The 15,395-nt window shown below is 39.4% G+C and overlaps 1 protein-coding gene across 2 annotated transcripts in view; it reads right to left on the bottom strand.

Moving 5' to 3' along the window:
• Nucleotides 1–15,395, bottom strand: part of ca16b (carbonic anhydrase XVI b) — a 115,212-nt gene that overhangs the window by 7,278 nt on the left and 92,539 nt on the right. For both annotated transcript variants that reach the window (XM_072684729.1, XM_072684730.1), the window contains 10 exons: nt 13,864–14,002; nt 10,006–10,097; nt 7,853–7,944; nt 7,005–7,101; nt 6,773–6,855; nt 6,316–6,450; nt 4,921–5,055; nt 4,455–4,615; nt 1,735–1,870; nt 1,335–1,481 (listed from right to left, as the gene is read on the bottom strand). In XM_072684729.1, coding sequence (XP_072540830.1) covers nt 1,335–1,481; nt 1,735–1,870; nt 4,455–4,615; nt 4,921–5,055; nt 6,316–6,450; nt 6,773–6,855; nt 7,005–7,101; nt 7,853–7,944; nt 10,006–10,097; nt 13,864–14,002 — 1,217 coding nt within the window. The remainder of the gene's footprint in view (nt 1–1,334; nt 1,482–1,734; nt 1,871–4,454; nt 4,616–4,920; nt 5,056–6,315; nt 6,451–6,772; nt 6,856–7,004; nt 7,102–7,852; nt 7,945–10,005; nt 10,098–13,863; nt 14,003–15,395) is intronic.

The following is a 15,395-nucleotide window of genomic DNA, read 5'->3' as shown; positions in this document are numbered from 1 at the left end:
GAGGTGGGCAGTTTTGGCCTTGAGGGGACTTAGTCCAGCACAGTTTGGTGACTTCCCTGCTCAGACACTTCTTGCTCAAGAACTCTTTAACCATGTTTAGTAGGTTAGGTCTCCACTTTACAATCCTTACAGGCTTTGACTATAATCGGATAGAATATTATGTTATCTGCTGCTTCCTCTCAGTTTGTCCCTGTCACAGTGTTGCATCATATAAAGTTCCATTAGCACACAATTTCTTCTTTTTTGGGAAACAATAAAAGTCATATTCTCCAGCGCTTCATGTGGTGTACTGCAATTTGTCAGAATGATTGTGCTTTTGTTTTGTATTGCTTTGTTTTGCTCCTGATAGATTGTCTTTTTTCCATGATCAACATCATCAGCGAGTAATCGGCTCAGTTGAATTTCTGGTGCAACCCTGTTGCAACAGTTCTGCATAAATGAGGTTACAATAGGATGCTCCAGGCACTTTTATGGAGCTCAGTGTCCAAAAACCTAAAAATATGTATATTTATAGGATGAATTTTTCAATGGAAGCATTTTTATGTAATTAACAGAAGCATTTTCAGGTAACTCAATGGATAAGTCAATAGAAGCATTTTCAGGTAACTCAATGGATAAGTCAATAGAAGCATTTTCAGGTAACTCAATGAATAACTCAATAGAAGCATTTTTGGATAACTCAATGAATAACTCAATAGAAGCATTTTCAGTTAACTCAATGAATAACTCAATAGAAGCATTTTCAGGTAACTCAATGGATAACTCAATAGAAGCATTTTTGGATACCTCAGTGGATAACTCAATAGAAGCATTTTTGGATAACTCAATGGATAACTCGATAGAAGCATTTTCAGGTAACTCATTGGATATCTCAATAGAAGCATTTTGGGGGAACTCAATTGAAGCATTTGCAGGTCTCTAATATCATAACTGATGTACCTTCAGATGGTAGCTAACTAGCTGTGCTCTTTAATTCACATACCTAAAAGTTATTATATTGTGACAAAATTGGCAAAGATGGATAATAGATAACAGAACTACTGGGAGACATTCAACACGCTCAGATTAAAAAAGAGACCTACCCCATAGACAGGACATGAAGAAGCTTAGTCAAACTGTGGCAAACTACTTTAGCATTCGAATTAGCCAGTTATATGGGGTGTCACCCATGGTGGCCGGTCAGAGTGTAGGGGTAGCAATGCATAAACCTAGCCTGGCTTTGCTTCTGCGCAGCAGACATGTTTACGCAGTGTATCTGCACAGCTAGGACTGTGGCTGTAAGACTATAATCTATGATACGATAAACAATAGGACAGCAGAGGGAAAATTGTCACCTTAAACTGTTTCTCCATGCGAGTGCTGCCTGTAAGGCTGGGGGTGAGGATGCTGCTGACATAGCTGTGAAGCTGCCAGGCAGGCACCTCTGTGTCTTTACCAAGGACTGCCTCCATCAGAGCATCATGAATAAACATATACTGCTCCTGTAGGATACACACACACACATACACACACACATACAAGCTGTTTCACATTACAATGGCAGACATATTGACTGAGTTTTATTGACTTTTTTAATAGGACACTGCCCAAGGGATGACGCATTAAAGCAGTTCCTTCTGACTCTAAATTGTGGAACTGCTTTAACGCTTCTATGCCGTACCATCAAACACAGGTATATCCGCAAACACACATACACACATACACACACAGACAATTCCATCACTATGTACTAACCTCTGTCTGGACCAGGTAATTGCGCTGGGTGCGGATGTGTTTGAGAAAGCCCAGGACGTTCACTGTGCCTTTGTCCTTTATCTGCTGCAGCATGCTGTCAATCACAATGTATGTGCCCGTCCTTCCCACACCAGCACTATTCAGAGAGAGAGATTGTAAGAATACGACAAACTCCACAGACTCACAGAAGTAAGCCGCCCCTCAAGCTGGATTAGTTTTACCTACACTCTACGAATGGTTCAATATGGGACCAAAAGTGGTTCTTGTATGGCATCGCTCAAAGAACCACTTATAGCACCTTTATTATTAATAGTGTGGTGAGTTCCTCTAACTGTACTGTTACATGAAGTGATTACTGAACAAATCTAGGAGTCTAATGTTTCAGTTTCTGAGTTTGACAAGTAACAATTCCAGGTTATTCCTCTGTAATTAGGTGAAGCTGGAACGCCTTCAGTAATAGAAGCCCTGTCTGAATTGATCTGGTAGTAAACACAGCAGCGGGATGTGCTGTCATTGTTAGTGTGAGTGACGTTCGATGCACCGCTGACATGAAGATCTGGGCTATGACATTTCAGTCTAGTCTATCTGTGGTCAACTGGGACAGATATTTTGTGGTCACCTGGGGCAGACATGTTACTCCTTGTTTAGCTTATTTGGCATAGAGGTGCATCTACTGGTAAATACTTGTATTTCACGACTCACAGTCCTGTTCACAAATAAACAAGTATTTCTCACATTCTGGCATTCTTTACATTTTATTTCAACTCAGTAAATCATGGTGGACCAGATAAGGACAGTGTATCAGCATTGCTGGACAGTTGCATAGTATATTAGCATCCAACATGCTCATGTTTACCCATTACAGGCTGTCCCAACTGCCTCATGGGGGACTACACAACACAGTACTGCTGTACTGTAACATTGCCTGTTCAAAATAAATGATGAGAAACCTAGCCTTATGCACTTGGGGGGATTGTTGCTTTTTACCCTGCTATGAACTTCTACCCCAACAAACAGGGTTGGGAGGGTTACTTTAAAAATGTGTTGCATTACAGATTACTGATGACCTGCTAAAGATTGTAACTAACATAGATCTGGGCAATATGAGAAGATTTTATTGTATTTTGATCAATTCTGTTAATGTGATATACAATATGCTTTTCAAGGTATATCAAGGATGTGATCAGTGCTCAATTAACACTGATCTACTACACATTTCATTACAAATAATTTAATTAGTCTGGTTTAATTGGATGAAGTGCAGCACATGTTAAATAAAAGTTACTGTACTAACTAAAAGACTTGTCTAACTAACTAAAAATCTGTCTGTCGTGTTTGGTGAAAATGTCTAAATATTGTGATATAATATTTCTACCATATCACCTAGCCTACTGTAACACAAGATTTTTTTAAGCTTTATTTACTATACTGAAGTAAGGTAATCTGATTACTTCCAGTTACTTTTGGGTTACTTAAAGCCATATGTTCAAAGAAAAACTTGAATCCGTTCTGTTTGTCTACAACAAACACCAAACAATCTCAGGTCAACATCAAACAATCACGCGTCCTTATGAAGCAAATCCCCTGTCTACTAAATTATATATACCATTACTGCTGGAGCAAAACCTTATCTCCCAAATGGGAACTTCTCAGGAAAGGAAAAAAATGAGTATAAAAAGTAAATGGTTTTGTTATTCTGGATGATTCATTTTGGTCCACTCAGCAGAAAATGCTCAAACATCTGGCTGAAACACACTGCAGGACCAGCCTGAATTCCATGTTCTTCTAAAGTGGTCTAAACTGGTTTATGCTGGTCTGATGCTGGTTTAGCAGGGCAGTGTGAAGGGCTGCTGGCTTGTTACGGTTATGTAAGAAACTAAAATCTGGAGGATTTGAGAAAGTTCATTCTGTCAGTGAGGATGTAGGAAGATTAGGTTATTGTAATTAATACTGTACAGATACTGACGGAGCCTTCGGACACAACGACGAAGAAACTCTTACGGTGGAACATTTATAATGTTTTTTATCCATTTAAAATGCTGCTTTTTATAGCAAGTCAAATGTTATCACACATTTTGACTATGAAGTGCCCTCTAGTGGATGTATTGCTTAACATGCATGTCAACACAAAATATGCATAGAAGTATGTGGGCAGTGACGGTTGCATCGTTTGAAATTTCCATCTTCAGTTGTGTATGTAAAAGGAGTGTTAATGAGTCCAGCAGTCAGCTAATCATACATCAGTCCCAGCTGGTCTAGGTGAATTCATTGACGATTTACCTTGAAATGTTTCTTTAAAGTTGCGAGTCTTCTGAAGCTGAGAGAATATTTACTGCAGGAAGGTCTAATTTACACTGAACAGTGATATCCTTTTCCTTTTCGCTTCTTTTAAAATTTTCATCCAGTGAATTCATTTTTACTGCATTCCATAATGAGATGCACCTGCAAGCTTTAGAGTCTCCACAGGAGGCGCTGCTAAAGTCAATTGATTCTAAAGTCATTACAATAAAAGAAAGCCACGACAAACCTTATCAACAAATACAGTGACGCTCTTTTTGATGTGATGAGATCCTGCTTGTATTTTAAAATATACCTTAATTACTCACTTATTACTGTAACTGTAAGTGGTCCTACAAGTGGTCAACGTGGTCCTACAAATCCAGCTTGAGCAAGGGTTTACTCATTAGGTTTATGACCTTTGTGTTCGGCATGTACCCTACCTGCAGTGGACTACTATAGGGCCAGCATTAGGAGTGCGAGCTGCAGAGGATCTGGAGATGAAGGTGAGCACTGGTAGTGTGTACTCAGGCACACCCATATCTGGCCACTGAGTGTAATGATACTGGACCACGATTCTGACATTCTGTCTTCCTTTCTGGCCCTACAAGAGAGAAAGCCAGAGAGAGAGAGAGAGAGAGAGAGAGAGAGAGAGAGAGAGAGAGAGAGAGAGAGAGAGAGAGAGAGAGAGAGAGAGAGAGAGAGAGAGAGAGAGAGAGAGAGAGAGAGAGAGAGAGAGAGAGAGAGAGAGAGAGAGAGAAATCCAATACCTTTTATATATCTTTTTTTTATATATCTATCCAATATCTTTTACATTTAACTAAGCAAATACAGCAACTCGGTACACACACACACACACACAAACACACACCAAAACAAATTCCATGTCCTGCTGTGGGAGTGACTGACCTTTTTGACTCTGGTGTTGCGTATGAGGAACTGCCGCAGTGTGTACCAAGCATGCACTTTGGTGCTCTTCAGTGTCACTAGTATACTCCCATACTCCTCACTGTTCTCTGAGGGCCAATACTGATCACATTTCCTCTGCACAAGAAAAACAAAACAAGCAAGACTATTTCAGTGGGCATTTTTTGAGAGCCGCTGCATAGGTTCCCCATAGAGTGCACACCTTAAATGTATCAATCTTAGTGTAATGGGTCCCAGTCTTGCTCTTGTCTCTGCTCAATTCGGTCTCTGCCCTCTCGTTATCCTCCCAGGCTGTTGTGCGTGTTTTTAACGTCTTCACATTTGTATTCCCTCTTCACGGTTACTATTATTGCTCGGTTGTGTTTCTGTTGTTGGCTCTGCCTTTCTCCTCATGGTTTTACTCGTCCTTTTGGATTCTTTAGTGTTTGGTTTAGTGTTGGGTTTGTATTTTAATAAACATCTTTCACACTAACATGTCCAGCCTCTGCAAACGCGACACTTAGCTCCTTAAAATGTGCAGAGACAGCAGTGAGAACGTGCAGGTTTTAAACTTTCCATCAGTAGCATTTTTAAATGTGTGAGTAGAAGATATTTTATTAGAATTTCATATTAGATTTCACATTTCTGTCATTTCTTGATAGGGAAACAAATAGCAAAAGTCAGAAAAAATAGTTTTTAATTAGCTATTAAAACTAGCTATTAATTATGTAACCATATAAATCTATATAAATAACAATAACATGACAAACGTAGCAACTTTAGGCACTTTCTACTTCCAGGTAGTTGCTAGGTTGTTCCTATGTGGCACATAAAGTGAAACCTTGATTTTGCCAGTTGCTATGGTGTTGCCATATAGTTGCTATAGTGTTGCATAAGTAGTTGCTATGGTAATTCAGGTGGTTGCTATGGTATCCCAGATGGTTGCTTTGATTTTGCTAAATGGTTGCTGAGTAGTTGTTATGGTTTTGGTAGTTGGTAGGTGGTTATTAGGAGGTTGCTATAGTGTTGCTAGATACATGCCACCGTGTGGCTTAGTGGTTGCTGTAGTGTCCCAGGTGGCTGCTCTGGACACAATCTAATTATGTAGGATAAATTAACAACATACATATGATCCTATATAAATCGATATACAGTATATTAATGGGCTTAATGCAAATTAATATGTTAATGATACCTTAATTGAATGTTAATAACATTTACATTTTCTAAGGTTTAATAAATTGGAAAAGATCAAAGAGAAAGGCCACTTTAACTGAATAAATGAACTGAATTTTATTTCTTATAATCAGGACTATGCTCTCCTTGCAGTTAAACATGCAGGTGATCATGTACCGACCATATCAGACAACATGCTTATAATACATGCTCCTGACTTACTCTGCCTTTCTCCACTAGATTAGTGATCATAACAATGACACTGGTGTTTTGTTCCCAGATCATTCTCCAGAAATCTTCAAAGGTGGACTTCAGAGGTCCCTGAGCAGCTATATACGCCCTGGGTCTGTTATAACCCTGAGAAAGAGGAGAGCTAGTTATAGCACATATACACATACAGGTACACATCTGCATACACATTTAAACTCGTTCGTAAACACATATACTCGTTGCTGTCAGGCAAAAACCCTGTCTCTCCAAAATGACAACTTTAGAGGAGAAGGAAAAAACCCTTCTTAGTGTTCAGTAGAAGCCAATGTAAAAAGATTTGAAGTATTTTTATTTGATCTGTTCATTGTGAAATCTCGACACAATTTAAAGAACAACTTCCAGAATCAAACAAAGTCAAAACGAGAAAAACAGCAAAAATGTAGATACATGCAACTACACGCATACTTACATCCACATAATTAGCATTGATGTAGTCAGTGTGCTTGGAATCCTTTCCAGGCAATGGTTGCAATTTCACTCTGCTGTGATCATCTGAAGAGGAGTAAGACATACACAACGCAACATCAGAAACTGCAGCGAAACCATCCCGCAGTAGAACTTGTTAGGCAATATGACCCAAAATGTCAGTCAAAAGTTAATGAATAGTGTATGCAATGTGACCGTCTTTGCTGGACACTCACAGGCCACTATGTTGATGTATCTGTTTTTGTGTTTGTTCTCTGGGTGATTTGTGTGCTCCGCTGTAATCTTCACATCAGCCGTGCAGCGCTGAACCTCCTGCAGAAAGGTACAACAAAAATCATCAACAGCTACAGCAACTGTACATTTAGTACATTTTAGAGTTCTCCACCAAATAAAACTCAGTTATTGACCAAACTGAGGTAAAAACTTAGAGCCTATTGAAAAATAATTCTTTAATTATTCCACTAATTAGCCACACTCCTCATTGTAATTTCCATAAATTACCCCCTATTTGTCCAAATCATTTCATTCTTATCACATCAAAGCAATTTTGACTGGATTTTATTCACCGTCACCGTAATTAGCACCCTGGTGTGCAGTGACAGTGTTGACATTCATCTACCCAAGTAGCTAATAGTCTTTTATCTTAACTGGCATGTTACAGCAGATGCCTATTACATAAATGGATCCCTCTTGTACAAGTATGTTTTGGAAATCTGGCTGGTAATGGACTTCACAGGAGGTGTGTGTGTGTGTGTGTGTGTGTGTGTGTGTGTGTGTGTGTGTGTGCGTGTGTGTGTCAGAAAGAGAGAGAGGGACTGAGTGCTTGTCTTTGGACGTGACCACAGAAGGTTGTGTTTGAGTAAATGTTTGCTATAGGCAGGCACCAGACTACAGTTCTGTAGTGGTGCCGCACACATTCCTGCAGCTAGAGCTCATCTTTAATGAGCCACTTGTCTTTAATTAGCCCTTCCCATAGCCATCTGTGCTACCGGTAACTCTGATCCACACACATGAACACATACACACACACACAAACACTCAAAAAAGCAGCTCATATACTCACATCAAACTCTTGAGAGAAGCCAAGGTGGTTGTTGGAGTAGAGCTCCATTATGTGTTTTAGGAACTGTCTAACTGTGACTGATTCCAGGTCATCTGGAATTCAAACACACACACACACACACACACACGCACACATTTATATACTGCATACATATGCCATATATGTATCATACAGTTAATTAACAAGAACAGTAAATAAAAAGTGTTTACTTACAAGCAATAGAAAGTCTGTTGACTATAAACACATTTATTATAAAAGCTATTGAGCAGATGTTGAATTCTGTCTGTAATCTCCAGGGTTGGAAAATACTAGGAACTGTTCTTTTGCTACTATACACCTTATTTTCCATTAAACAATAGGGGTGAATTTTGTGTAGCATGTCCGTTGAGACAGCAGATCCAAAACACAGTGATAATTAACATACAAGATATAAACACACACACACACACACACACACATATATATATATATATATATATAGTAGATAAACACTGTCACAATGTTTACTACACACTAAGGTGTATTACTCAGAAACTACAGAGACCTCTGTACAACCTTGGAGGCGGCGGGGGGGGGGGCTTTCTCTGGTTAACAGAAGTTTGATATATTAAAAACACCTTTAGCCTGCTGGCAGACAATAGGCTGTTGAAGGTAGTGAATCTTGCAGTAGTTTTTTACATTGTTTCACAATGTCATATTGAATGGAGCAGAAGAAATGCCTGGAATTAAATCATTTTACATGAACTTTCACTGAATGTTAAGTAGTTTTTTTTACTTCTTTTATAAAGTTCACATAATGGAGTTTTTTTTTTTTTTTTTTGCATAACAGAAGGTATGTAACGCTTACACATTTCTGTATCTGTTGAATGGCCTCTAATGTGAATCAGTTTCAAATAAACATATTTTGAGCAGTTATGACAAAATTCTGTGTGATACTGTTTCATACTGATGCGGCGGATTAGGTTTAAAATGCTGCAAAATTCCTCGAAAGTGACTGCATGTATTTATAAACTGTGCTTTACTCATTACCTAGAGGCTGTGAATTCACAACAGCATGGTATTGTTTGGAGTGTGTTTCACATTCATAGGAAAGGTGTGGCTGAAAGAATGCTATGATTCCTGTGGAGAACATTTCACAATGAAATCATTTGCATGTGCAAATGCTGAGGAAACAAACAACGCCTCTAAATAAAGGCATAATTGCACAATACTGTGGGTTGTTTGGACAACCTTTCCAGGCTCTACAGAAATGAATAAATAGGATGATTAAGGCAGTCTGGAGAAGGTGGTTAATATTTTGCATTCAGGGCTCATCAGAACATCTGAATACCAGTTTCACACTGCAGACTGTTTTTTTTTAATGGTTGTCTCCCTGCTGAATAGCAGGACCCCTGAGTGATGGTTATGCTTAGATGGTAGCATCTGTGTGTGGTGAACCTCATCAGTTACCCCTGAAAGGGGGGGTGGGGGGGGTCTGGTACAATGGCCTTTGTTTATATATAATCACCCATATAAAGACATGGCTCATTGCTGGCTGGGGAGCTGCACAGCTGATGCCTTTATTTGATCAGAATAAACAAAGACTGAGAGGTTTGAAGGCATTTGACTTTTTCGCCTTAGCTATGGATATTTATTAAACCTCTGGTGTCTGCACCAGCCACTGGAAAGATCTGCCTTGATCAAATCAAATACATGCAGGCCCCATTCCTAGTTTAATACTGCGGGTTGATGGATTCTCTATAACGGAGACATTAAACTATCACCTAAAAACGATGTACTCGTAAACATTAATGCTCGATTTCACTCCCTGAGCGTGCCGCTATATAGAAGTGTCAGACAAAACAGGAGAGAAAAAAGACAGAAGGGGTGGGGGTGGAGGGGTTGTGGAAAGCTGGATGGATGGCAGGTCCATACAAGCAGCAGCTGGGCAATTTAACAAAACTATCAAATGCTTGAATGGCGCTATTAAAAAAGTCCCCTGCGCTTTCAGGAATGAAGAAAGAGGCTAATATAGAAATCTACTCAAGAAAACACGCAGCACATTATAATCAGCGGTTGAACACACATAAGTTGACCCGTATATCTGCACACGTGTGTGCTTCTATGTGTGTCAGTTGCCTGCAAATGAGCGTGCGAGGATGTAATTGACTCACCTGGTATAGAGAGGGCAGGTAAGCTCTCATTGCGAATGACTCTGGGGGAGTTTCTGTCCTCTATGTAGATATGAGCAGCCTGGAAAAACCTCCTAAGAATACAAAAGATCCAGGTTAGTGGAACACCTTGCAAATAAAACCAATTTCCAGTGTCAGAATCTGTGAGCGCTAGCATAGCCGTATTACACTTCAGTGTCAGCACAGTGTCAGAGCTCAAACCTGACTGCTGGTGGAACATTGTGTTCAAAGAAAACTTGCTGAAACTGGCAAAACCTCTTTTTGCTGAGATACAAGACCTGATGTTTCTACACACTATCCATGTCCGAAGTCATTTTTGCTAGTTGAGTCACGGTGGTTGGGTAGATTTTAACCCTTTAAGGTCTTTTGTTTTAACCCTGACTATCACTCAGGCCAACAAAAGCATGGTGTAAAGCCCATATATTTTTTATAATATATCACATTATTGGAAACCATCTCAGCAACAAACCACGTCACATTAGAGATGCAGATGCGGGTCAACATAAGTAGAGTAGTTAAGATCTTTTGAGCTAGTTTGAAGCTTGGTTCCAGAGTTCTCCTGGACACCCCCAGCCCAGCCTGTGAGTGGATTTGCTGAATCACCAGCTTACCTGATTTAACATCATTAAGCACTGATTTACCGAACCAGGTGTTTGGTGATGACTATAAATAATACTAGACTCCCATGAGTCACCTTTCATATTAATTGTATATATATATATATATATATATATATATATATATATATAAAATTATGCATCTACCGCTGTCATAACCCTGCTCTTAAAAGCATTCACAAGTTTAGTGTTTTGTTAGCAGTCCTTCCCTTTTTCTGTATACCATGATCTACAGAGGCTGTCCAAAAATTTACATGCATAGTAAAGAATAATGAAAATGCTACATGGCATCTTTTCTATTCTCTTTCTGTCCCACACATCTTTGATAACATGTCAAAATTACAGCATAAGAGCACCCTACCTGTACTTAATGCAGAGCAAAGAGCAGATGCTATTCATCCTTCAGAGGGGAGCCGAAAAGAGAATAGAGAAGAAGAGATGGGATGAAAGAAAATGAGGCATGGGGAGTGGGGGGTGTGTAGGGAAATGGAAGAACCCTGGGGACTACCCCTCTACACCTCATCTGTCCTAATGACCCCCCCTCTGGAAGGCTGTACTCTTTTGTCTGTGAGAGCTCGCCACCACTGGAACCACAGCACTGAAAAGATGCTGCAGATCCCTGGGTGCAGCCTGAGGGTTTCAGGACGAAGCATGAACATGGTAAAAATAGTACAGAGTGGATGGAAGTGGATGTAAACTAGTTTTTTATTGTTTTAATCTTCCGGACTACCAACTGTCTAATCAAGAGTAGGAATCTAGCACACGGGCAAGCCGCGCATCTCTCTGCTCTGTTCTGGGCATCTGTGAGTTTGAGTATAACTCGGAAAAGCCTCTGAGCCATCCAGATGGATCGCAGCCTACATAAGAACCTCATTAGCCTATCACCTTGGCAACATAAGAACTTCGTTTTGGCCAATAATAGCACGCTTTCTGGCAAACATTCCCTACGTGAGCTTATTTTCTCGAAAGGAATCAGGCAACCGAAAAGTACACAATTTTACTTAAGCATGACTTTCCTTTTTTAAAATTAAGCTAAAGTGCAAGACAGATACTGCAGAAGATTTCAGAAGAATTAATACATCGCCAACCACAATGAACAATACAGCTAATGAGAATGGGGATTTTTACTACGCTGTAGGCCTGCTGATAACGTACAAAACACTTCAGTACAGTACGCTCATGACATCTTAATGACAAACCAAACGCATTCCACACTCTCTTGGGAGCTGTCAAATCTCCATCTGCTTCTCCTCCGCTCACTCATCAGATAATCGTTCATTAAATCCCTGACAAGCCTATTCAACTCAATCACCATTTCATTCACTTCATCATTAACTCACTTCCTTCAACGAGAGCCCTGACTGCCTATTACAGAGATGAGGTGCACCCAAATAATGATAAAATTAGGACTTTTGTCTTTTGCCTATTGTTCACTGCCAGGTTTTGAGCGACAGCATTAAGAAAAACAGTAAGAAAAACAGTGGAGTGGGTTTCGACTGATTACTGTGATACAAACTATCTCAAACATGTGGCTATTTTGGCTCCTTAACGAACGTAAGGCCTTGTTCAGACCTTCGGAGGGAGGTGGCTGATCAATCAATGTCAGCTTTTATGAAGACACTATAGCAATTAAACCTCCCAAATGAAGATGCAACCAGTGGATATAAACACTAGAAACGTTTTAAATGATAAAATAACTGAAGATGACTACAGTGTGTATTTTAAGTTCAAATGTTCTCCATACTCACTTTTTTATGTCTGCACCTCAGTTTAGTCAACAATACATCTTAGATTAAGCCCGAAAAATATATATATAATGAGCTGCATCTGTAATATATGATGTTGTTTAGTCTGTGTCCCTCCCTCCAATTTCTTTACTGGTTATTTTTATCTGTAGGACTCCCCCTATCACATGGGCTCCTGGGGGAAGGCCTTCCTATTCTCAGACCCCTCACTATGGAGGTTTGGGGTATTGATAGGATTCAAACTTATGATCCCCTGTTTCCTGGCAAGAATAGCAAGCTCTACCACCATGTACAAATATCTGTGTCCAAGAAAAGAAATGAAAGCTAAATTTACTCAGAACTTTTATAAGTATACATATAAGTATATAATAACAGTATAATTTCACAGCTCTGAACTGGTCCTACGGTCGAACTGCTGCTTATTACTTATTATTACTATCTTATCTTATTACTATCTTAAAGGACTATCTTATTAAGGGTGAGAAGATCATAAGTTCAAATCCCAGGTGGGAAAACAGTAAACAAACTGAGAGGAAAGAACCTAGATTAAAAATCTCAGTTTAACTTAAAAGATACTGTTGACCACAGTGCGATATGAGTAGGAAGAACGTTTAACTAATCAAAGTTGGGTTAAGTCAACAACACTACAGTGAGTTACTTTATTATTTTAAGTTGTGACTATTTATCTATTTATTTGTTATAGCTTTAGTCTTTGTCAATCCTCCTTATCTCCAGTACACTGTACATTTTTGTACACCTTAATGCCATGCCCGAGTCAGCCTGTAAGCCTCTCAGATTGGAGAACAGCTGGGTACTTCCTCCTAAGGCTTTTAGGTCCTTGGAGCTCTGCATTCTCCACTCTTCTGTGTGTGTGTGTGTGTGGGGGGGGGGGGGGGGGGGGGGGGCTTCATAGGCTAAACATTCTGGTGAAGGGCAGTAGGGTCTGAGTGCTAATAGAATGATATTAGATGGGGTTGGGGCATCATGGAGTGAGTGTTACTATGGCTCCAGAGACCAGACATTACATGGGATTAGGGATGACATGGCAGGCAAGACAAGAAAGGCTGAGGTCTGTTCAGAATCAAGATTAGATCATTGAAGATACACTATATGGTCAAAAGTATTGGGACATGCTCATTCATTGTTTCTTATAAAAAAAAATTGGATGGAGCACAGTTCCACTGCTCCACAGCCTAATGCTGGTGGTCTTTATACCCTTCTAACCCCCCGTCTGGCAATTGCACATCAGTGTCAGCAATGGGTGCAATTTAAGTAGCTGAATGGATTCATTAGAAGGGGTGTCCACACACATTTGGACATATAACATAGACCTAAAATCACAATACCTGATCGGTTTTCAGTATATATTAGTATAGTAATGCTTTCCCAATCAGCCCCTTAAAATGGCAAGAACAAGATAATAACCTGTTCAAGAGAACCAGGTGAACCATCTAAACCTAAGCTGGTGAAGATCCTACCTCCAGTAGACCAGGACAGCCAGCAGCATGATGAGGCAGAGGAGAGTGAGAGCTGACACCACCATCAAAGGGATGATCCACTCCATCCTGCTTGCTGAGGGCGCTCGATCTTTGGGTACAGTGGATATGCTGTTCCGCTCTAAGTGGTGGACATTCACAGAAGACAGAGCACAAAGATATGGCATGCTCTATAACTCTATATCCATTTATGGTCTCTTAGAAAAGGAAATATGGTTATATGACCTGCCCTGATCAATGACATTTAGGTACATGTTCTTGAAAAGTTCTGCACTGGTTTTCATTGACAGAAAAGGTTTACATTTGCCACATGAACGTGACTGAACCTCCCAAGCCCTCTGTCTTAATATGTGCTACCACAACCCCCAGAGCTCTCCCAGGGTTTGACAGTGTTAGTTTTCTATTTTAGCCTTAGTTTTAAAAATCTCTGCTTTGCAAGTTCAGACAACGCCATCAGCATATGATAAAGTGTGAAGAGACTATAAAAAGACTCAGAGAACTTTGGGCTGGAATTCAGGTGGCTTCTGCTTTGAGCTAGAAGGCCACACACCCCTTCACACAAGGAGCCTGAACTGAGAGATTCAGTATGACGGAGCTTAAGGGAGGTCGCAGGGTGATGGTAGCATGAGAAAACTTTGTCATGGACATGGGAGGTAGAGACGGGGGTATATGGGATGTTAGCTTGGGAGGAAAAGGGGCTTCAGGCCTAAGTTTTCTTCCTGAAATTCAGTTATTTTAGACCAGCACCAATTCATAACAATTTGTTATGATCAAATTATATTATTTACTGAACTGAATAATCACTTCGCTTAGCCATTGTAACCCTTAGAACTAAACCCTTAGAAATAAAAGAATAGTCTCATATTATATTCATTATTTTTCACTGGATTTTAAACTTTTTATTTGAGCCATAAATATGCTTAAATGTCAAAGAGCAGATACTTATTTAGAATTGAATTTTATGAAATGTTATTGTTGTGCATATAAGAAAAATAACAATCCTCTATATTTTTACCTGTTTTGTTGTTATTGTTATTATTTACCAAAGTTTTGTTAAAATATTGTTATTATTTCTTTGTTAAAAAAGAAAGAAACTAAAAAAAGTCAGATGTGAAGATTCTAACAACCATTCTGTCAATAGAGATGCAACATAAATGCAGTTCATTACTTTATTATGTAATTATGTAATTATGTAACTGTAACATTTAAATAGTGTACTTCAAACTAGAGTCATATATCTAGACCTAAAAGTCAGCAGGTCAATCACTGTTGCAATTTCTTTCGCTTACCATATCAGTTTTACACTGTCTACAGGACGTATAACTCATCAAAGATGCAACAGAACTGTATCTCTAAATCCACTATCTATTCTTAGAGGAAACGTACCAATTAATGTTTAGAAGGGCCCGTTTAAATGACATGTTTTATTAATTGTCTAAGTGAAAATATGTAAAGAAATGAAAAGCAATTGTCCTTTAAATGTTCAAATGTGTGTTTTCTGTAGAGGATGGGCA

Source organism: Salminus brasiliensis, chromosome 7 (genome assembly GCF_030463535.1).
Source record: "Salminus brasiliensis chromosome 7, fSalBra1.hap2, whole genome shotgun sequence".
Lineage (NCBI taxonomy): Eukaryota > Metazoa > Chordata > Actinopteri > Characiformes > Bryconidae > Salminus > Salminus brasiliensis.
This window is presented reverse-complemented; position numbering and strand designations above follow the sequence as displayed.